The following is a 23256-nucleotide window of genomic DNA, read 5'->3' as shown; positions in this document are numbered from 1 at the left end:
GGCCACGCTCCTAATCGCATTCTTAGAGGCAGTGAATGATTTTATGGGTACTTATTTATGGTGCTGGGAGAAGCTCAAGCTCTGGGAAATGATAGTTCTAGCATTGGACCGATCCAGCCTTAGGTTGTTGAACGTGATAGTTGATTCCTGAGCAAAACTAGCCATAGTAAAGTTTCGGGTCGCATGAGCTCATGCCGCTCCTCTATTCTTTTCCTGAAAATTGCTGATCTACGATCCACTATCACAAACCAATGGTGAAAAAGATATACCGAAAGCATATTAGCATACTAATTCCATCTTTTCTTTGCCGTGCATACTACCGTCCTCTAGTTCCCCTCCCTTTCACAATGATCGTCCACTGTCCACTCAAATTGCCTTGCTACCAAGGCCGTTTTTGGACAACTTTTTTTTTTGTTTTTCATCAAACTCTGCACAGATGCTTCCTTTTCTGGTCATGTCAGTCCTTGATAAAGGACAATTCAAATCAAAAGGCTAGTTCAAATCCTAACGTTTGTCAAGATACATGTGCACCCGCTTCAACATCATAAGACAAAAAGGTCCTGATGCGCCATGAGATACCTCACAACAAACGACAAAAAGTTCCCACGCTCCCAACTTATTGATTTTAGCAAATTTTCTACCTTACAACTTTTCATTTCTAAAACTTTTTAAGAAATCTTCTTACTGTATTTTTAAGAAAACTTTTCAGAAAATGTTTTCAGCACAATGTTATTATGAATACTTTTCTATGTTATTTGAAATTTTTTTCTCACGAACCTTTTAAAATGTTTTTAGGAACACTTCTTTTCGTCTAGGATCAAATCTTTTTTCTTAACAGGGATTAGATCCGGTCACCTGGAGAGACCGAAGGATAAATGAATAATAATTGCCATTGAAGGATAGCCTTTTTTTTTTTGAGTGGACGTCGAAGGACAACTAAGTGGACGTCGAAGGACAACTAAGCATCCGGTTTTTGGACCTCTCCATATAAAGACAACGAAACGATATTATGAATCATGTGATCGCAACCAATGCAAATGCTAGGACTTCCATCTTTTTAAGATGGGTGAAAACAACGTGAAAAACCTTGAAAGGATTTAAAAACCCACCAAAAGTTTCACATCATACCTTTTAGCAAAATTGCACATGCCAAGTCTAAGAAACTCAATGGTGTAACTTCGTTGAGATGCCATGGCCTCCCTGGTCCAACGAAATCTCCACTGAATTAATATTATATTCACTACTATTCATAGACCGCCCATGCTTATTTGGTCAACCTCCACCCCTAAAGAAACTTATCTAAGTTTTCATACTATGTTGATTGTTTAGATATAGTAGCAAAACTGGAATAAAAACCGGTAACTTTCCTGTTTGATTCAAAAATATTTGATGAAATCTCTTGCTTTGAGATGAAAGTCAATTTTGAGTAAAAATTTAGCTGGATTCAGGGAGCGTTCGGTAGCGCCCTCAATCGCTACTTGCTCCTAAGTCCCCACCACTCCTGCTCCCAGCACTCCAGCTCCCCAAAATAACAGTTTGGTAGAGCTCCGGTGAGGCTCTAGCTCCAGGCGACGGTGTCCACAGCCATGAATCAGGAGGTGTTTGGGAACACACTCCTAAACTAGTAACTATCACGTCGGATGTTTGATATTAATTAGGAGTATTAAATATAGTATAAGTACAAAACTAATTGCACAGATGGAGTCTAATTTGCGAGATGAATCTATTAAGCCTAATTAGTCCATGATTTGATAATGCGGTGCTACAGTAAACATTTGCTAATGATGGATTAATTAGGCTTAATAGATTCGTCTCGTGAATTAGTATAGAGTTTCTGCAGTTAGTTTTATAATTAGCTCATGTTTAATCCTCCTAATTAACGTCCGAATATCCGATCTGATGTGACCTTCCTAAATAAACTAGGAGAGCTCCTGCAACGCCAATCGAGCTGCTGCAACCTCAAAAATGCACGTGGCAAATGAGAAAGAGCGAGCTTTATTTGGTGGGAACAGCCGAGAGAGCACAGCCCAAGTCGTCGTCCGTGTTCGTTCAATCAAGGCATCAACTACAAAAGCCCATTAAACAAAGAGCCGAGCCCAACCTAAGCCCGCGGCGTGCAAAATTCCCTCCTCCCCGTCAGCTAGGGTTTCTTCCCCGCCGCGGCAAACCGTTTCGAAGCGCCCAAGGAGGAGGCGGGAGTCGGGACGCGAGCTCACTTCGCGTCACACTCCCCACAGCGGCCCGCTTGCTCCACGTCTCGTTCCCCTCCTCGCCGCCGCCGCGGCCGCCGGCTGCGGGATCATGGCGTCGGCGATCGGGTCGCGGCGGCTCACCGTGCTGCGGGAGTTCCGCCCGCACGGGCTCGCGGTGGAGGAGGCCGACGGCGAGGGCGCCCCCGGGGCGCGACCGCCGCAGGACTACGACTACTTCCTCTTCGACCCCTCCCTCGCCGCCTCTCCCGGGCCAGACCCTGGCGATGAGGCCTCCGCCTCTGGCGCAGACGGCGACCACGAGCTCTTCATTCGCGGCAATCAGTGAGCGTTGCCCCCCTCCTCTCTCAACTGTACATTGTGGTGTAAATAGGAATCTCGAAGCAGCAAGGGTCAAATTTCTTATTACAATAGCAGAATTATTAAGCAACTGGCTTTCCAATTCTCCTGTTCAATTTCAGTCACTAGCTAGTCTTGCATCTTAGTCTTTTACCTACATGCCTTGTAACTTGTAAGCGTGGTTATGGTGAGTTACGGTGACCAAGCGCGTGCTTGTTCTGTTATGATGGTTGATTTATCAGCTTTGTATTTCACTGTTGCTCAATTTTGTCTCTTGTTGATGGAACCATGGTCTATGGAATTAGTTATTAAATCCTGCTGTTCTTACTCAGCTGCGTCAGAATAATACCGAACCATGTTTATCTAACAATTCGTAGTTAGTATCTTCAGCTGGAAGCCAAATGCCAAGAAGTGTTTAATGAGTTCACAGAGAGGTTGCACTGACATGTAATGACTCTCCAATTTGTACTCTGGAACTGTATGGCATTATATCACAATTGATTAAATGTATGCCTGTTACTGTTGTGTCAGGAAGCGTGGCATGGTCCTTTTAGAGTTAGAGACCACCATCTTGCTTAGTGTTTTGTGGGCGTGTTGTTTCTTTTTGGGGTGGGGTGGGGTGGGGTGGGGAGGGGGTTATCAGTTCATTCTCTCATGCCAAAGGGATTCTGCTTACATTTTTCCAATGGATTGAATGAAGGCCCACAATAAAAAAGTTCAATACTAGTTATGTGTGCTAAATTTTGTGCTATGTTCTCTTTATCTTTTAGTTTATTAGTTGATTCTAACAAACTTTATGGATTATTTACCGTTAATATAATCTATTTCTGTTTTCTCTTCCTTCTAGGATAATATGGAGCAATGGTTCTCGAGTTCACAAAAGATATGTATCCCCAAATACAGTCATTATGGTATGGTTGCTTTTATGCCATATTGTTTAAAATGAAATGAATTCCCAGATTTTTTTTACTTATTTCTATCAGTTTTGCTTGAACTTTTTGCTTATTTTACCTGTGTCTTTCGTGTTTGTTGTATACCGATATATTTAATTGTTCTTCTGCATGTCCAATCAGGTTTCACTGTTTTGAACTGAATACAGAAGTAGAATACCTTCAAACTAATACCTGTTTTCCAACCTTTTTTTTAATATACAATAATTGCTGTAGATATCGTGTGCCAGAAAATAAACTAGTTCAAACAGAGAACAAATTTAACCTCCTTTTTGTTACCCTTACCATGCATTTTCTTCATTTTACTCATCATATTTCTGATTTACTTAACGATAGGTTCTCATTTGGTGATGCAAACCTAAATTGTAGGCTTGCTGGTGTCGGATGAATGCAATCAGTGATGCCCTTCTATGTGTCCTGCAAGTTGATACTTTATCTCTATACAATGTAACTGGTTAGTTTATCCCATCGGTCTATTACAAGCCACCCGAATAGTGTTGAAATTTCACTAATTTTCTGAGGCTCGTGATGTATGCATGCCATGTTGCAGGTGAAGTTGTTAGTATTCCACTACCATATGCTGTTTCATCAATATGGCCACTCCCCTTTGGCCTTCTACTCCAGAAATCGACTGATGGAGGTCATATGGTCTCATCCTCGAGTTCGCTGCTAAATGCAAGGGATTTAAATCGTCCTAACAAAGAATATGGATTGAATTACAATGTTTCGTGCCAAGCGAACACCATGGAGACAGATAGCAAAGCTAATGGAGCCATTATCTCGTCACACCTCATTTTGAAACATCCACTTGAAGAGCCTCAGGTATATATTGTACATTATCATTTTTGTTTTTGCCTGGTAGTGATGGCTTGTCTTTTTCCAACATGTACACTTTGTCAATGGTCAATGGACTAACTTCTCTGCAGCAACATGGCTATTATATAATTTCTGTTACTGGTTTTGCCATGTGGTTTTAACTAGCAAGGATTGCCTGCTTGGTGCTGTTTTGATCTCATAATGAATTAACTATTTACAGGCAACATATTTTGAAGAAAATCACAAACTAACTATGATGAAAGATTTTGATGAAAAGACTATCTGGACAAGTGATACAATACCTCTAATGGCATCATATCATAAAGGTTTTTGTTTCACATTTCTCTACCTGTACATTTTCCTTTTTTAGGTAGGGTTTAAGAAACTAACTCGTGGTATGCAGGGAAGTGTCAGCACTCTGTTTGGCAAATTGATGGTGCAAGTTATCAGGAAGCAATGAATGGAAATACAATGCTACCTGTTTCATGTGTTATTTCTTCACATAAATGTGCATTCCGTAAGATATGGCAAGGGAAATGCTCCCAATCTGCTGCCAGTAAGGTTGATCCATTCTAATAGTGTATTAAGGAACTCCATTTATGCTATGTTTTCTATCTTTAGATATGCTTTATTTATCTTCGTTTTGGTGTGCCTTTTGACCTTTCTCTAATAATTTGGTCTTACTAGTCAGCAGCATCCATCCAGCTTTTTTATTCATTAAGTACTAGCAGGCATGCTAAGTTGCAATTTTTTTCATCTTGTTAATTATTTGTGTTGTAAAGACTTAAACCACCAATTTTAAACAATGGGTGGGTTGTCTTGCAAGTGCTTCGATATACAAGAATTTAGAATATGATCTTATGATGTAATTGGTCAGGGACTTGTACATGATTTTGCCTTTTGTCAAAAACATAGGAATACCAAGGACCTGTACAGGAACATAACTAGTTTTAATTTGTGGGGTATGGGGATGTGTGTTTTACTCTATGTACATTTCTTCGTAATGCAATGATGTGCGGCTCTCCTGCCGTCCTGCGTATTCAAGAGAAAAAATATAGGAGTATCGTTTGCTTAAAGTTTCACCATATCCAGGTTCCATACCGAATTCAAGGTGTGATAGAAACATTGGATAATAATAAAGTTTTTCTTTTCTCCCTGTTTCATCTTCTCATGTTCTTTATACTGGTCATGGTAGCAAAATATTTAACTCCAACTATTACTTGAACTTGACTCCAATTATTCATATCAGGTCTTCTTGGCAACTGATATTGATGGATTGCCAATAATTTGTTTTTTACTGCATGAACAAAAAATATTGCTTGCTGTAAGGATTCAAGTTGATGATACTACTGAAGAAGCTTTTGGTGATATTAAGCCTCACATGAGCTGGGACATTACTGCATTTGCTGCTGCACCAGTTGTCGTGACTCGTCCAAGGTGATTGCCTAATCACATGGTTTTGGATCCTCAGTCTACTACTGCTAATGCTACTATGTTTTCTGCAGAGTACGGGTTGGAGTTCTTCCCTTTACAGACATCCTTAGTCTGAGTTCAGACAATGATCTACTTCTCTATGTAGGTTCCTGTTGTTCAAAATTCAAACTATGTCGTTTGTATTTATTTTAATATGTGGATATGAACCTGAAGTCAGGTTCATGCTGATTTTGTAAGGCCCTGAAGACCCAGCAGGTGGTCGGTCTTGATTAGCATTCAAAGCTCATCACTTTGGTTGTTTATCATGTGAAAAAAGCACTGGTTGTTCATAACTTTAGTTGACCTGGAATCGGTCTAGTTAATTTATATTGCACTGTGAGTTCAAACAGTGTTCAGTTAAGGTTGAAACATCAGTGTTCAGTTAAGTGTCCTATAATTCACTTTTAGAGCTTACCTTCCTGATCTGAAGTGAATTTTGAAGAGTTAACAAGAGTCTTGTGAGTGCTGTTTGTGGGCTTTATCTACTCTTGTAGAGGAGACCATAGACCCAGGCGGCATAGGCATGGAGATAAGGTTCTATCTTAATTAGTTAAGAATGTTGCCAGGGCTGGCCTATATGAAGGGGTGCAGGCACATTGCTTTCTTTTTTCAAGAAACAAACCTAAAGTTTGCCCCAGCCAATGCATCTGTTGATCAGAGCCCCTGTCTTGGCTGGCACAAGTCCAGCTGAGTTGAGGGGGTGATTGCACCGCCATCTGCCTTACCTTGAGCCTCTGTTCATATAATAAAGAGCTCTATAGACAATGCATTTTTGTAAGATTGTGTATAATGCGTGGATTGTATTGCAGTGAGCCTTGACGGCGAATATATAGGGGTATAAGACTTGAGGGGCAAGAAGCCTCCCCAAGATATTTTCTATACTACCAAATATACTAACAATATTGAATACTGTAAAAAAAACAGACTTCAGACCTTATTGTTTGGTTATTAAATAATGTGCCTTTTGATTGTTTTCTTATAAAGTTCACTGACAGTTAGCCACCATCTCTTTGCATGATGTAATTTAGTAATAGTTGGTTTCTTTTAATATGTACAATGCAGTCTGGGAAGCAGTGCCTCTGCAGATATGCTCTCCCTACTGAATTGGGAAAGGGTTTCTTTTCAAATTACGACCTACATTCTGAGATTTCAGATACTTACTCTGATTTGAAGATCACAAGCATAGCTGATGCTGTTGAAGAGCGCATAAATGTTACATGCAGTAATGGTCTGGTATGATGTTCATGTACCTTGTCCTTAAATATCCTTCTGGTTTACTCCACAAATGGTTTAGAACTGCCTTTGTTCATTATTTTGACAATTTCGTTTACAAAGGGTGTACTATCTTGGAGCTGTGTTTTGATTCTTTGTTCTGCATCGGTGATGTTTGTTGTGTTTTGAACTAATTAATACTAGAAGAATCTGCATGATGCCTTTGGACTTGGTGCAACAACAGTTTGTGGTTTTACACTGTACAATGTGGAGACTTAAATACAAACGCTATTGCTTAGATTTTATAGTTTTGTATATTGATTGACTAATCTATTATTCTATGACTAATAATCATGAATTTTGTATGTGATCTTTTTTGGAAATATTATTTAAGAAAGTTATTTGCTCAACTCTACATAGGAACTTAAATTAATTAGTGTCTTTTCGACTGTGCTTCTTTCCTCACTATAATTTCCAATTTTAGACTGCTTTGATATTTAGCCTTCAGTTGATCTTATGGTACATTTTACCTTTTTCCAGATGCTCAGATGTTCATTGCGCAAAAATCCTTCCTCTTCTCTGGTTAGTGACTGCATAACTGCAATGGCAGAGGGCTTGCAGAGTTGCTTTTACAGTCATTTTGTTTCTCTTTTTTGGGGTGATAGTGACGCTAGCTACCTATATTCAAGCTCTCACGCGGATTCAGAATGGGAATATTTTTGTTATGAAATAAAAAGAGTTTGTACAAAATATGGGCAAACATTGCCAACTAAATCACCCATATCTCCAAGTAAAGCTTGGGACTTCCTGATCAACAGCAAATACCATGCTCAATACTGCAAAAGGGCTCCAATGTCTTCCAATTCATTTTTGCCGGTGTCATATGGTACACACAAAACTGGCTTTAATCCCTTTCTCCAGGATGAGCATAGTTCAGATATGTCATTTTATATTCGTTTTATGAGAGAAACATTGGAGACATTGCATGCCCTATACGAGAACCTGAAGCTTAACATTTTGCGGAAAGAGTAAGTTCTGTTTCTTTCTTTTTGTTTAAAGAAGTATTTTATTGATATTGCTTTTCTCAAATGCTTGCATGGTAGTTTGTGTCATATTATAGATATCCACTGAGAAGTAAAACATTTGGTTAAACTTCTGTTCGTGTCCTTTCATCATGTATGGCATTCTTGAAACTCACAGTTTAATGCAATTATCTTGGAAGATCTTCATATGTTGACTCAGGAAGGATCTCTAGACTTTTGTTATCTCATACGAATGTAGCTTTACATATATCAGTAACAGACTGCTGACTGGTTTCTTCTTTGTAGTTGCTACTAGCTATCTGGCTAATATTCTAAATTTAAAAAGTGGCAATGTGGCATTCATCTCCTAACTTAACAAAACAGTACTGCCTACCTAAAGTAATCACAACATGTCCATACTTCCTGAGAAAACTGGGCTACTTGGCCAAAAGGACTCACGCATCACTGCAGCTGCCTTGACACTTGCTATGTGCATGGCAACAATGGTAGACCAACTGTCCTGAGAAAAAAAATAACGGTAGATCAGTGTCCTAGGAAAAGAATAACGGTAGATCAACTAATGCTATCCTCATTGCATGCTGCTGTAGCATTCATCAACATATAAAAGAATCAAATTGTAATGAAAACCTTAAATTTTTCGATTTCTTCATGTCTCATGGGCAGCTTGTTTCTCCTCATGAGGCTGATATTGTTAGAAGCCAGCTATTGGCATAATAATTCCTTTGTAGCCTGTTAAGTAGTATGAATCAATGTTTCTGTCTGCTGGAAGGCATCTATGGCACCTGCAAGCGTGATTTCACTGGTTCTTTATGTTTATAGGCATTGAATCTTATATAGTATGTCTCAGTCTGTTTATTTGTTGTTTTATTTCAGTTTACTGTGCATGATTCATCGTTGTCTTGAATAGTTTGAGACCTTTTGTACTTATACCAGTATTACTATCATATTTGTGGCCATGTTTCAAATCAATCTTGACCATTTAGTTTATTTTTCAGGGATCTAGGATGTCTTGCTTCATTGTTATGTGTGGTTGCTTCATCTCTGGGTGAACATACTTTTGTTGATTATTATTGCCGTGACTTTCCACTCAACTTGATTGAATTACCTTCCCTACCTTCATCAACTTCTTTAAGGACTCCACCTTCTCTGTTTCGCTGGTTTGAATACTGTCTACGTCATGGTTGTGACTCGGCGAAGCTGGAAGACATTCCGACTTTGATGCGCAAACAGAAAGTTTCTGCTGTGAGCTGGGGTAGGAAGGTGGTGTCATTTTATAGTTTGTTGTTAGGAGCAGAAAGGAAAGGGAAAAGTCTCTCTTCTGGTGTGTATTGTGAGGTTGCCAGTGGTTCAGCAAGAAACACTGAGGAACTTACTGTTCTGGCTATGGTTGCTGAAAAGTTTGGTCGTCAGCAGTTGGACTTGTTACCAGTTGGTGTATCTCTTGTGCTTCGCCATGTGAGCCAACTCTCTATTCTACATTTTGATATGCTGCAATTGAGTTTTTTCTTGAGACATGGTTTCATATTACAGGCACTGGACAAATGTCGTGACTCTCCTCCTGATGACTGGCCTGCAACAGCTTATGTTCTTGTTGGCAGGGAAGATCTAGCTATGGCAAAGATGGGGTCAGTTAGGAAAGACAATGGGTTGTGGAACAATGATAATTTGACATCAATGTCAGTCCCTTATATGCTACATCTGCAACCTGTAACCATACCAACGACTGCATCTGACATCCCTACATCAGAAGTTTTGAATTCTGAAGATTCAGATTCTGTATCTAAATCTATTGAGGATGGCATGGAACATATCTTCACTTCAACTACACAACTACGATTTGGTCATGATTTGCGCTTGAATGAGGTTTGCCATGTCTATTGAGTCAACCTGTCTTCCTGAATTACTGGATTGCAATTGCACTGCTATTTGCTTAATATTTTGATTCTTCCAATTATAATCCCAACATCAGATGTTGAAAGATATGTAACTGCTACATGTTTTGATCGTTCACCGAGTAATGATTATAAGGCATAGTTAGTTAATTTTGCGGGCCAACTGTTGGTTATATGTTATGTACGAGGTACCTGTTGGGCCTAATATACAATCCAGTGGACCTATTTCCTATCTATTGGCTTATCTATTCTGACATTAGATTATCTATTCTCTTGGTTAGATTGCAACTATAAACTTATGATCCTCGTGAAGGCCAAGTTTTTACTCAACTATAGCAGTTTAAAGACTCTATGCTTTGCTTGTGTAACACTAAGTTAATGAGTTTTGCGGGATTAAAAAACTACAGTTTGTAAACTTGTTCTGACAATTCAATACTCAAACAGACTATCATAATGGATGTAGGTGCCGATGCAAAATAACCTTATGATAGTTGCCACCACTATAATAGACACAGAGTGCACTTTTATGTAAATGAGATAATGTGAGTCTTTTGCTTTATTTGTATAGTTTTATGCTCCATACATTTTTGCAACAGGAACACTACGTGGCTTGTGTAAGTCACATTAGTCTGCTCTAATCTTATTTCATTCCTTACATGTCCACTTATAATTCTGTTTCTTCTTTTGATTAGGTTAGACGCCTTTTATGCTCAGCAAGACCTGTGGCCATACAAACACCTACTAATCCTAGCGTGTCGGATCAAGACCTACAACAGGTTACTAATTTTTCTTGCTTCTTTGCTCGCAGATATTAAGCTATTACCTAAACACAAACAAACCATAACTGAACTTCAAAGTACCTAATTGGCTAATTCCTTCTTCTTGTGCCACCAGCAATTTCTTTGATCTTCTTGGTACTTTCCTGTGCACTTATTTTTTAACATCTCCTCTGTTTGGTTGTTTCATTCTATTAAATATATCACTGCTATGAGTTACTGAGGAACAACCATTTGAATCAGGGTATCTTTTTCATTACATTTTCTGGACTTCACGGATTACAAATTTCCCTTGTTGCTGACTCTCCCTTGTATTTTCAGCAACAATTATGGAATTTTGCTCAAAGGACTACTGCTTTACCTTTTGGGCGTGGGGCTTTTACTTTAGCTACAACTTACACTTTGTTGACAGAGGTATGAGTTCATACCAAAATGTCATGATAGGCTGGATGGCTGATGTTGGTTTTTGTCAATGTTTTGTACTTCAGGCACCTTCATTTCTTCCTATCTCAAAAGTATTTCCTTCCGCTGCAGGTTCTGGTGTTCCCAAAGCTTGTGTTGGCTGGTCGATTGCCTGCACAACAGAATGCTACAGTAATCCTTTTTCTTCTGTAGCTTCAATGGCATTTTCTTCATGTCTCTTTTGCAATGTCCAGGATATCATTGTGCAGTTCACTTGAGAATAGTACTGTGGAACCATGCTATAAATAAATTCAAGTTTTTGTTTTATTGATTCAGCAGTTCTTACATGATTGACTAGTTCTGCTACCTCATCTTTTGCGATTAGTATTCGCAAACTAAAAGTTAGGAATTCTGTTCTGAAAAATGACTAGATGTGTGTGGAAAGTAGGATAGCAAACCTTGCTATGTTACGATAGTAACTAAGTAGAATTTCTAAACTTTTGGGAACAATACCTTATGGTAGCTCTCTAGTTCTCACTTCTATATTTTCCTCACTGTATTTTATACAGGTTAACCTTGATCTAAGTAATAGAAGTGTCTCAGAATTCAAATCTTGGGCTGAGTTTCATAATGGTGTAGCTGCTGGCCTGAGGCTTGCCCCTTTTCAGGTAACACACAAGATAAAATGTCTATTATCCAACTGTAGCATAATTCAGAGTTCACTGACCCTGGCAGGCAGTTTTCACTTATGTGTATGTGTTGTTTTCCTGTCTTATAAGTGGAGCTTACTATAGTGCTTTTTCGCAGGAGAAGATGTTGAGAACTTGGATACAGTACAATAGACCTTCTGAACCAAATTTTACTCATGCTGGTCTACTTCTAGCATTTGGCTTGCATGAGCATCTAAGAGTTTTAACTATGACTGATGCTTATCGATATCTCTCACAGGTGATCTTATTGTTCTTCTTTGGTTATTCATGGCATGGGCTTGTGTTCTAGGGTTATACTGGAGGTAGAAGTAGTTGATGGGAGGATGAAGGCACTGAGCGCCTTCTCACCCTGTCACTGTTATGGCAGGAGAGAGAGGGGGACGGAGGGACCCTAAGAAAATAAGAACTAACATAGACTATACCATACTTAATCGATGGAAAATTATACTTAAGGCAAGAGAATAACTAATAGAGTAATAGGAGATAAATGCTCATCTCTAGGACTGGGTGAATGTTGAGGTGATGGCATAGCTATAGCTGTTCTTGACCTTCCCAGAGTAGGTATGGTCACATGTAACTGTTCAGTCCCTCAATAGGAAAATAATTGGCTTCACTAATTCCTTTGCTCATGTGTTTTTCCCCTTAGAACCTTAAAATCATTCAATCTGTAGTCCATTTGTGTAGCGTTATGTTCGCAGTATGTTAGGAGAGTGCCGTTGCTACTTTGAGAAGATTTCGTAAAACTACAGATTGTTTGTCCAAGTTATCACAAAATTATAAATTTAATACGTTATATCCAAACTACAAATTTGACATGCCATAGTTTCAGAAAATCCATAATTAAGAATTTGTATTTTTTATCAGAAAACTAAAAATCTAGCATGTGATAGTACCACAAACTGTTAGCAAGAACAAACTACAAAGTTAGCATGCAATGCATCACAAAAATACAGGCTTCACTCGTCTTAAATCTCTAGTTTTGTGATACATTGTGGATTAATTATGTAGTTTTGAGACACATCATACATATTCTTAAACCTGTAGTTTTGCACTAACTCTGACTAATAATTCACAGTTTTGTGAAATTTACTCATTTTCATTAAGTGCAAGCTTTTGTTTATGTATATATTTTTGTATAATTTGACTATTTGTCTGAGTGCAGGAGCATGATATAACAACACTTGGTTTATTACTTGGTTTGGCAGCATCTCATAGGGGAACAATGGATCCTGCAATATCTAAGGTATTAACTTCAGTATGTTGGATGTGTACGTATGCAGTTATTACGTGGGTTTAATTATCATGGTTAGAAGTGAACTTATGGACCAGTATAGCTAACTGTCTTCAAAGTCGTATTCCCTATATCCGATCTTATTTCTTTAGGAAATTTGATCCATTTTCTCTGTAAATGTTGTTGTAGCCCCTACCTCCTGATTCGGTGCTTGTAGCTCCAATCCTGTTTGAACAGATTGAATTTGTGTTACTCTACTAATGTTTGGGAACTGTGGAAAATGTAATGAACAGCTGTCAATGTGGTAATCACTGTCTGTCTTATGAAATATTGCCAATCTTCAATTTTGTTAAAAAAATATTTGTGCATTGTTTTCCAGTACTGAATTGCTGTTTCTCTAATCTCGCTATCTTGTTTGGTCCATGTAGCTTTTGTTTGCTGTTATGTTTTTTCCCATAAAGTAATAATATTATGACTAATTGCATCCAGTGTTGTGCATATGACCTCAGTCTGCTATAATATTTCCTCCTTAATTACATTGGATCGAACAGATCTAGTTGATCTTGTCTTAAACTCGTCTGCGAGAGAACCAAGAAGAACCAAGAACGTACTGTCTTACACATGCTGCTACAGCTTATGGTTTCAAATCACCCAAAAAGGACATGAGTCGAATAGTTTAGACTCACAGTTTCAGACTAGATTTGCAGGGCAAATAGCCCATATTTGTATGACTCCTTTTTTATGACTTTCTTGTCTGATTTATAAGTTATTTCAGTTGCTCCCTCCTTTCTGTAATACAATGGTTCATTCTCCTGTGAACTTGTTTCTGAACATAAGACCCCTGGCATGAACTGGGTGTAGCTAATGAGACATTTCAACCTTGCACCCCTAATTAATGCACTACCGTGCTACCATCTATAATCATTGTCACCATTGTGGGTCTACCTTTCCACCTTTTCTCCCAACTAATGTGTCCCAATATCATGAAATGAAATACCTTAGTAATTCAGTTGTTTTTTAACATATTGTGAAACTACAGTACTCGGAAACCCTTTCAGTTGATATCCAAACTAATAATGTTTGCTAACATGCAGCTTTGTGATAATATGGCCAAAGTTTGTGTAGTTTCATAGAGGTTCCAAAAGGTGTATTTTTGCGATGATTTAAAACCAAGAAATGTACTCTTTTGATTTTTGTTCTGTCACGCTGTTGCTGCTGCATGGTCACTTGGTATTTTATTATTTCCTGATATTATGCTCTGGCAACTTGAAATGACTGCCTTTATGATAACTTTACAGATGCTCTACTTTCATGTTCCTTCTCGACATCCATCTTCTACGCCAGAGTTGGAATTACCAACTCTTCTACAGGTAACACTGCAGTAGGCTACTGCTTTATTACATGTTTTTCCTTCTAGCCTAATAATTTTAAACTTTTGATACTTAATTTAGGTCTTGTGTTTATGGGATTTATACTGCGGGTTTGCAATATGACACCTAGGTGTTGGCTTGAACTACCCATGCCTGAACTTTTTCTTCACTAAAATCTTCACCCACCTCTCCAACTCCGGTGAGACTGGCCTCTTTTTCTTCCATCTCCGAGAAGATCAAGCCTTGGAGGTTTAGTGGAAGGCCAGGGGAGGAAGGCTGGCCCAGTGGTGGAGGCGGTTGGTGGATGGGGCAGTGGGGGCACCGCTTGTTGTGGAGGACAGGTGGCAGGAGGGTTTTGATGGGGGAAACTCCAACGGGGTTAGTGTGGCAGTGGGGAGCGACAGCAGCTCCTGTGGTGGGAGTCGCTGGAGACGGGAGAGAGCATTGGGCTCTTGCTCAGGCACCATGGCCATAGCTGGAGGAAGGAGATGGCTGGTAGTAGAAGAAAGAACCCTTGGATGAAATGTTTGATGAAGATCCAAGGGCCCAAAATTAGGGTGTGGGTAGTAGAAACCAACACCCAGGTATGAAGTAAGGACCCTTCTACTAACGTTTAAGGGCCACTGTTGCATAAGATGCTAAACCTTGCAATTTTTTACTAGTTTTGTTGGTTGCTTAGAATCCTGAGTTGACGTAATGCATGATTTATCTTATCTTTGTTTCTGTCACTCAGACGAATGTTCAGGTGTAGGTTTGTACCTTGTCTTGCATGTAGTAAATGAACTAGGAATGCAGTAAGAACAAATAATAAATTGTAGATACTACAGACCACCTATGGGGATGGAAAGTGGTACGACTGAACTACACAGACACATGGTTTACATATTAGTAAGGAGAGGATTTGTGCCAATAGGTAATCACCTTGCTGTAGTTTTCCATTTATGGAGGATTGAAGTATAATAATTGAATGCTTTTGTGAATAGACTTAAAAATTTGTCTCCACTAAGAAAGACCAGTTTTCTGGTAATACCAACTTATATTTTCACATACTATATGGTCTTCTTTAAAAAAGGAGGGAAGAAAGAAAACAGGCAGTGGGAATTCTGCTTGTATTTTTCTGTGTTCATTTTTGGTGAATAGCATTTCTGAACTTTTGACAGAAAATTCTTAGCTGGAGAGTTGTGGATTTGAAGAAATAAGGGTGTCCTCTTTCGAGCTGTTTAATCTTGAGTACAACTGGTCCTGTGATAGGTTACATGAGCAATCTCATGTAACCAAATAATGCTTAGTATTTAATTTATGGATGTTTGTTTATTTATTGGATTATAGTACCATGGTACGTACATCATGAGTGTCAGTATTGAATGAATTAATAAAGCTTGTAACGTGGCTTACTGCTTTATATTGCTCTTTTAGATACACGTTGGTTCTCTAGTTCGTCTTTACATAGTGATTTATAAACCCTGATAAAAAGAAGTTAATCCAGTATCAGCTGCTCTGTTGTATCATCTTGAGCAATGTCCTATTTAAGCTGATTTATTGCTATAAGCTGACAAATATTAGACACCAATTCTTCCTTCAATTTTCTCTGTGTCCAGTCAGCAGCAGTAATGGGAATTGGACTTCTATATGAAGGCTCAGCACATGCACTCACCATGAAGATACTTCTGGTAATCATGACAATAAGTCAATAAGGCTCTCTTTCTTTCTTCGCTTTTGATTCTGTATCAAGTTGCGCTTTTCTTTTCTTGTTTTTTATTTTTCAATCAATGAGTAAAGAAAACATTGCTTCAATTTTTTGGATATTACCATGTGTGCACATGGTATTCTGCTTAATCCTCGATACTAGCATTTTGGTATACTAAAGTTCTGGCAAAATAGAAAATTTGAGAAATAAACCTTGTGTATCTTTAAATGGATTCTTTATTTTTTAAAATAATTCATTATTGCAGCAGTTTCACATATAAAAGCCGATCTTCTGTTGACGCTATTACTATTTGTACTACATTAATATTTTATGGTATTATTATCTTTTTTTTTATTTGTGTGGCTCTTGTTAAGTTTCATCTCTAGGCTACCCGGGCTTACTTGGCAGTTGAGTGTTGGAACTAAATGCTTTTTGTTGTATCTTTAGGGTGAGATTGGTCGAAGAAGTGGTGGTGATAATGTGCTAGAAAGGGAAGGGTATGCTGTTGCTGCAGGTTCTGCATTAGGATTTGTTGCCCTGGGTGAGTTACATTCTATGACAAATATTCCTGTTGCATTCTTGAAGTGGCATGCTTGCACAGAAGTAACAGAAGAGTTTCTCATAGGTCATGGCAGCGATGCATTTGGATTCATGGATACTTTCCTAGATCGACTTTTCGAATATATTGGCAGTAAAGAAGTCTACCATGTAAGATTTTTTTCATAGCCCTATATGCTTCAGAAATATAATTTTTCTGTTCATCTCTTAAGATACGAAATTCTTTAGGATACATTACTCTCCTAGTTGAATTTCAGGATATACTATTCTCATGGCTTATGCAATTTATTTCTTTAAGATTCAACTTTGGGGAGTGGCGAATCCTTTAAACCCCCTTAGGATATTTGGTTCTTGATTTCATGATAAGTATTTTATTCAGTGTTTGATGGTCCTACTATAATGTTAATATATGCCTTTGTTTCCCAGCTTTTGGAATTGCACGTGTTAATAGATTAACTATTTGACTCACTGAGTATATGATCTGAAACGTTTTGATACATAGGGTGAAATATTTTCCATGAGGTTAATAATCTCATATCTCCTTATGCTATATCTGAACTAATGTTTCTTTGTGTCTTTCCCTAAGTTAATAGATAAAATGCTATTTGAAGAGTAATCAGCGTCATGATTCTTTATTTAGGTTTATCAATGTCATGATTCTTTATTTGTAGCTCTATTTTACAAGTTAATAATATTCTCAGGAAAAGCACCTAAATGCAACAACTGCTGATGATCAAAGTGGCAACACTGGGCAGGTCATTTTCACTTTATACAGTGATTTCCAAAGTTCCATAAGTAGCCGTACATTTTGATGTGTATTATCTTGTGTTTTGTACAGATGATGGATGGAGCACAAATAAATGTTGATGTTACTGCACCTGGAGCAATAATTGCTTTAGCTTTGATATTTCTGAAGGTGTGTTTCCTTGGTTATTTGACATCTCTTTATACCTTTAAAAATTAAATTTATTGTTTAAGCATTAAGCAATACCGTCTGAATTTCTGTATTGTTATGGTTCATATTACAGGCTGAGTCTGAAGAGATTGCGGCTAGACTCAGTATCCCCAATACTTACTTCGATTTGCAGTATGTGAGACCTGATTTTGTTATGCTTCGCATTATAGCCAGGAATTTAATATTGTGGAGCAGGTAATCTTGTGATTTCAACATGAAGTCCTTGTGTGGCTTGTTGACAGTAGCATAAAAATAAAGAATTATGTCATTTTGCAGAATACAACCTACCAAAGAATGGATTGATTCTCAAATACCTGAAACTGTAAAGTCTGGTGTTTCCAACATGAGTGAAGGGGCTATCGACATTGATGAATTTGATGCCGAGGCTCTTTTTCAAGCTTATGTTAATATAGTTACTGGAGCATGCATTGCACTTGGTGAGTAGAGCATCGTTTGTTGCGGACTTGTGGCAGCTCTGACACGAATTGCAAACTGTTTGTGCTTCATACTATTATCATATTGTAATGGTTTTTAAGCTTCTAAAAAGACATAAGCTAATTTAGTTTTCATAATTTCTTGTAATATTTTTTAATTTGGGCTTTACATCGATATTAAACAACTAACAGTAGATATTGTTTAATAGTTCTCTTGGTCCAGTCCTGCTGGTTCTGTACTGGCTGAACAAATTCTCTTAATACTGTTTGCTACCCTTTACCAGCATAATCAATGTTTGCAGGACTCAAGTATGCTGGCAGCAGAAATGGTGATGCCCAAGAACTACTCTACGCCTACGCTGCCCATTTTCTAAATGAGGTATGTACATGGCCTGTTGAATTGTAACTGTTTTAGTATTTTGGTAATACAATTGCTCATTGTTATGCAGATTAAGCACATACCTGTTCGAACAGCAAATATACTGCCAAAGGGATTACTACAATATGTTGACCGTGGAACCCTTGAGCTCTGCTTGCATCTTATTGTTCTATCTCTATCCCTGGTTAGTGAGAATGTGTCTCATGATTACATAGAATTGGTGCATAGTACACTCGACACAGCTGCTATCTGTACACATTTCATGAAGTTTTACGGATTTACATGTCATATACATTGCCCTTATCCTAATAAACAGTTTTCTGCACCTATGTGTTTTGATTTCTTGTCATTTTCTTTTGTTAAGGTAATGGCAGGATCAGGAAACTTACAGACTTTCCGCTTACTGCGTTATCTTAGAGGAAGAATTTCTGCAGAAGGACAAATGAATTATGGATTGCAGATGGCTGTGAGTATCGTTAATTAGCTCTGATGAACAAATATGTTTTTCTTTAAAATCAAATACCAGATGACTAATAACTGATATATTCTTTTACTGCACACTATGAGAACTTTGAAATGTGGCAACCTTTGGTCATCAAGGTTATGGTTCTTGGCTAAAGACCACGGGACCTTTTTGACCAAGTCACCCTCTAAATATCATCTCTTTTAGGCAGTCATCTCCTTTACCTTTTTGACCTGATGTTTTATGTTATGTTGCATTGAGCACATTTAAATATTTATATACGTAAATACATAATGAAAGCTTGAAAGTAAACAAATGGTTGAAATCCTTGGGATCGACTGGTTTTCACTTGATTTTCTTCAACTGCCCAGTGGCCCTGGCTATTGGATCCTATATTCTGGCCTTGGCTTTTGGTATGGAACTGTGGGCGTGTTCCTAGTTGATACAAAATCTTATGGCCTTATGGGTGCTACTGCCATATGAAAATTACGCTGAATTGGTGCTTCCTGTTATTATCATTTTAATCCAGAAACATGCTTTCTTCTCCTTCTATATATCTTTTACTACACTTTATGATTAAGCATCACTTTATGAAACTGAATTAGAAAATCTGCTGAATTCTGAGAATTTTTTTTTGTTCATGTTGATGCGTTAGTAGCTATAATGTGATGAAATAGGCTGATCCCGTTTATCAACAATGTAGGTGAGCTTGGCGATAGGATTCTTGTTCCTTGGAGGCGGGACACACACTTTTTCAACTCAAAATAGTGGAATTGCTGCATTATTGGTCTCACTTTACCCACGTTTGCCCACTGGACCAAATGACAATCGCTGTCATCTCCAGGTCATTCTCTTCTATTTCCCTGAGCTCTGACCTTCACTGTATGTTATAGCTTCTTTTGTTGCAAACAAATTGAAGTTCTTTGTGTCACTGTAAGTAGGCATTCAGACACCTATACGTAATAGCTACAGAGCCTCGTTGGGTTCAGACGGTGGATGTTGACACAGAACTTCCTGTGTATTGCCCATTGGAAGTGACTATTGCTGAAACAGAGTATTATGATGAGACCAACTATTGCGAGGTGACACCTTGTCTTCTGCCAGAACGCTCAGTGGTATGTATGGTTCATTCGCTTTACGTGTAATGGTGAAACAATATCCGTATTAAACATTTTGAAACATGTACAACATATGTTTATTGTTTAACACGATGCTGTAACAAGTGCACTCAAGTTACTGACATATTTGCCAATTTATTTTGTCTGAAGTAATGGCATGTGAATATTCAGAATAACTTCCTGTGTAGTTGTTTGTTTGTTTGTTTTTTAATTCTGCTGTTCCACTGTTGTCAAGGCGAAACTTTTTTCAGTAATAGCTAAAATGCTGGTGCTTTTGCTACAGAAAACAATATATATCATATTACCCCAGTGCACTAAGCATTGGCAGTGCTCAGCCTGCACCACTCCTTTCCTTTGACTCTGCACACACCTTGGTCATTGCCTTTCCTGCACCATACTCTGCTCAACCACTCAATCAAACTTTTGTAGGGTAAGTTGCGCCTTAGGTGTTACTCCTGGCCTGTACCACACCCTTAGGCTGCCATCCTGCGTTGTATTACACCACTTGCAGACAAATTGTCTACCTCCCGGGCTGGATTAGGCAGCCACAACAGAGATGAAGTGGGCAGCATGTGCAGGGTCTGCTACCGTCTTTTTCGATGGCAATGACTAGAAATGAGATGTTGAGGAACCAAGAAAAAGTAGGGACTTTTTTATGAGGGGTTTCTTGTCAATAAAATTTGCCAAAGAGTAGTTTATTGGAGGTTGTTGAACTACTCTGTACTACTTGCCTGTCACATTGACACCAAATAAGCACTGCCACTGTATTTAATTTTAAGCCTTATATGCCCTTCATCTTGCCCATAATGTCAAACTGAAAATCACTGTACGGTTGCATTCATTCTTCATGCCTTTGTGGCTAAATTCCCTAGGATGATGACTAGATCTTTACTGTCTCCTCAAATGCCAAATCGAGCCCCAAAAATAATTCCATTGCCACCTATGATTAAACTCACTCTTGTGAGCTGTTTTTCTATCATTACGTCCAGTAAAGGTATAAGCTAAGGATGAATGGCATCGAGAACAGATAATGTAGGAAACCAATGTACTTTGCGCACTAGACCACAATTTTCTAAACGTAGGGGAAGAACATTTACGATCTTGCAAAATTTCATAGAAGTTTGTTTTAGTAGGGGTTCCTAGTGTTCAGCAGTTTTTCACTTGCCTATCTTTTTTGTGATGTCTGGTACAATCAACTTTGATAATGAGTTTTGCCAGTTCACATGCAACCTTCCCCCTTTCCGCTCTAATTTTTTAGAGTTTGGTTAAGTATATAGAAAGTGCACAGGTTTAAACTGAGATGCGAGTTTGAGCCAATAAATGACACAATCTAAAAGGGCTAATTCTGTTGCAGCTTAAGAGTATTCGAGTTTGTGGGCCTAGATATTGGCCTCAGGTGATAAAACTTACACCTGAAGGTACTTGTCCTGAATACATCACATTTCTTCAGTAAAAAATTGCATTGGATTCTTATCATGACTCTCAAATAGACAAGCCATGGTGGAGATCTGGAGACAAGACAGATCCATTCAATGGGGGAGTACTCTACATAAAGCGAAAAGTTGGATCATGCTCCTACTCTGATGATCCAATTGGCTGCCAGTCTTTGATTTCACGGGCAATGCATGAGGTTAATGTTTTGTTACACTTGCACAGATGTGTTCCTTAGTGTCTCAATTGAGGACAGGTGATACTGACTTGTAATTTTATTGTTTGCTTACATCAAACTTCAGGTTTGTGATACGCCATCTGCTAGCTGCAGTAATCAACCAAACAGCACTGATCATAGCTCCTTCAGAGTTGATCAAATCGTAAGCACTTTTTCAGCCAATCCAAGCTTGATTGCTTTTGCAAAATTGTGTTCCGAGTCATGGAAGAACAGGCAAGTGATTTTTTTGTCCTCTTTCCTTATATCCGCAAGGATGAGTTTTTCTTGGATAATAAGCACTAAACGTATGCCACATCATTTGGCTGGCTTGTTATTGTATTCTGTTCAAATATTCATCTTCTAACTGCAGATGCAATGGCAATTTTCGAGAATTCTGCTCTCAAGTGCTGTATGAATGTATGAGCAAAGATAGACCATCACTGTTACAGGTTTCTTATTGTAAACTTGGACATCATTTTTTGCTGCTCAATTCTTATAGGCTAGCTTGTTTTTAATGACAGTTTTTCTCTTCCAGGTCTACATCAGTTTTTACACAATAATTGAATCAATGTGGGAGCATTTGAAGATGGGACATTTTCCTTTCTATGATTCCCTTTTCCTTCCCAACTTGAAGGTTTGTACGGAGCACTCTATGCATGACATGTCAGTCTTTATTTCCAGTTCGGGTTTGTTTCAATCTGTCTAAAAATTGTTTCCGGCAAAGATACCTGGACCAACGTCAGAAACCAATTAGTTCATTTTTTTTTTTGGGGGGGGGGGGTGGGGGGGGGGGGGGGGCATTTTGTTTTGTTCCCCCTTTGGCCCTTTAAAGAAGTTTCATCCTACCTGCATGTTGACAAAGTTTGATAGTCAGGAAACACCTACCTTTTATTATTCTTTCTGATGTGCAGGTGGCTTTGGCCTACAATGAAGCATTAGTTGATGGTAGAATCACAAATGGAGGAATTATTCAGTCCATGTTCTTGGAGTCGCTTATGAAGCGCATGGGAGACATCTTTGCGGAATTGCCTAACCTCAAGGACAACCTTGGCCGTTATTTGACCACAGGCAGATGGCCTGATGCCCAAAACGATGTGGTGATCCTCTCTTGGTATCTCCAGTGGTACAGCATCCCACCTCCCCATGTTGTGGCTTCTGCAGTTAATAAGGTTAGGCCCAGAGTCCCCGCTGGTGTATCCATGCTCCCTCTGCTTCGCCTCCTGCTGCCAACCACGCACCTTGTGGGACTGATGGAGATCGAGAAGTTTCATGCTGCCTTGAAGGCCTAAAGTCGCGTTGTAAGTGCAATCAACGGTGGGCCTTTGTGCATGTTGGTTGTTGATACCAGTCGTAGAGCAGTTTGAATGGTAGTGAGCATTGTTAGCGCACTTGGTGAGAATGGGGGAACTGATTAACGGACTCCAGCTCTTAATTTAATGGTTTAGTCAAGGGCATCTTTGTACAGTTTGTGTTAATCCGTACTCGAATTAAATTAATTTAGTCTACTATGTCCATTGTTTATTCTCGGCAGTACTTCTCGAGGAAAGCTTACATTTATAATTTTCATATGTCCAGTCTAAATATATATAT

At 38.6% G+C, this 23256-nt stretch overlaps 1 protein-coding gene across 4 annotated transcripts; it reads left to right on the top strand.

The window, feature by feature from the left end:
• The first annotated feature begins 2124 nt into the window (after positions 1-2124).
• On the top strand, positions 2125-23232 carry LOC101757544 (anaphase-promoting complex subunit 1). Of its 4 annotated transcripts, none has more exons than XM_004962317.3 (37): positions 2127-2534; positions 3397-3460; positions 3869-3953; positions 4050-4321; positions 4536-4641; positions 4719-4876; positions 5565-5752; positions 5821-5890; positions 6851-7021; positions 7541-8028; positions 9039-9498; positions 9574-9906; positions 10628-10711; positions 11033-11125; positions 11246-11305; positions 11683-11781; positions 11921-12061; positions 12986-13066; positions 14353-14424; positions 16023-16094; positions 16559-16652; positions 16737-16819; positions 17371-17424; positions 17508-17585; positions 17698-17819; positions 17901-18061; positions 18361-18437; positions 18508-18621; positions 18802-18903; positions 19604-19744; positions 19842-20015; positions 21373-21436; positions 21509-21648; positions 21752-21900; positions 22037-22115; positions 22202-22300; positions 22578-23232. In XM_004962317.3, the coding sequence occupies exons 1-37, from the start codon at positions 2302-2304 to the stop codon at positions 22953-22955; spliced, it is 5439 nt and encodes a 1812-aa protein (XP_004962374.1). In that variant the 5' UTR covers positions 2127-2301; the 3' UTR covers positions 22956-23232. The 4 variants fall into 4 exon arrangements, 3 of the variants coding, with proteins under 3 accessions (XP_004962374.1, XP_012700410.1, XP_022680865.1); XM_012844956.3 differs by having other exon boundaries at positions 2473-2534; positions 3836-3953; XR_002676932.1 differs by lacking the exons at positions 21373-21436; positions 22037-22115; positions 22202-22300; positions 22578-23232 and having other exon boundaries at positions 2125-2534; positions 21752-21892.
• The last annotated feature ends 24 nt before the right edge of the window (positions 23233-23256 follow it).

The sequence above is a fragment of the Setaria italica genome, chromosome III, assembly GCF_000263155.2.
Source record: "Setaria italica strain Yugu1 chromosome III, Setaria_italica_v2.0, whole genome shotgun sequence".
In the NCBI taxonomy this organism is placed as follows: Eukaryota; Viridiplantae; Streptophyta; class Magnoliopsida; order Poales; family Poaceae; genus Setaria; species Setaria italica.
This window is presented reverse-complemented; position numbering and strand designations above follow the sequence as displayed.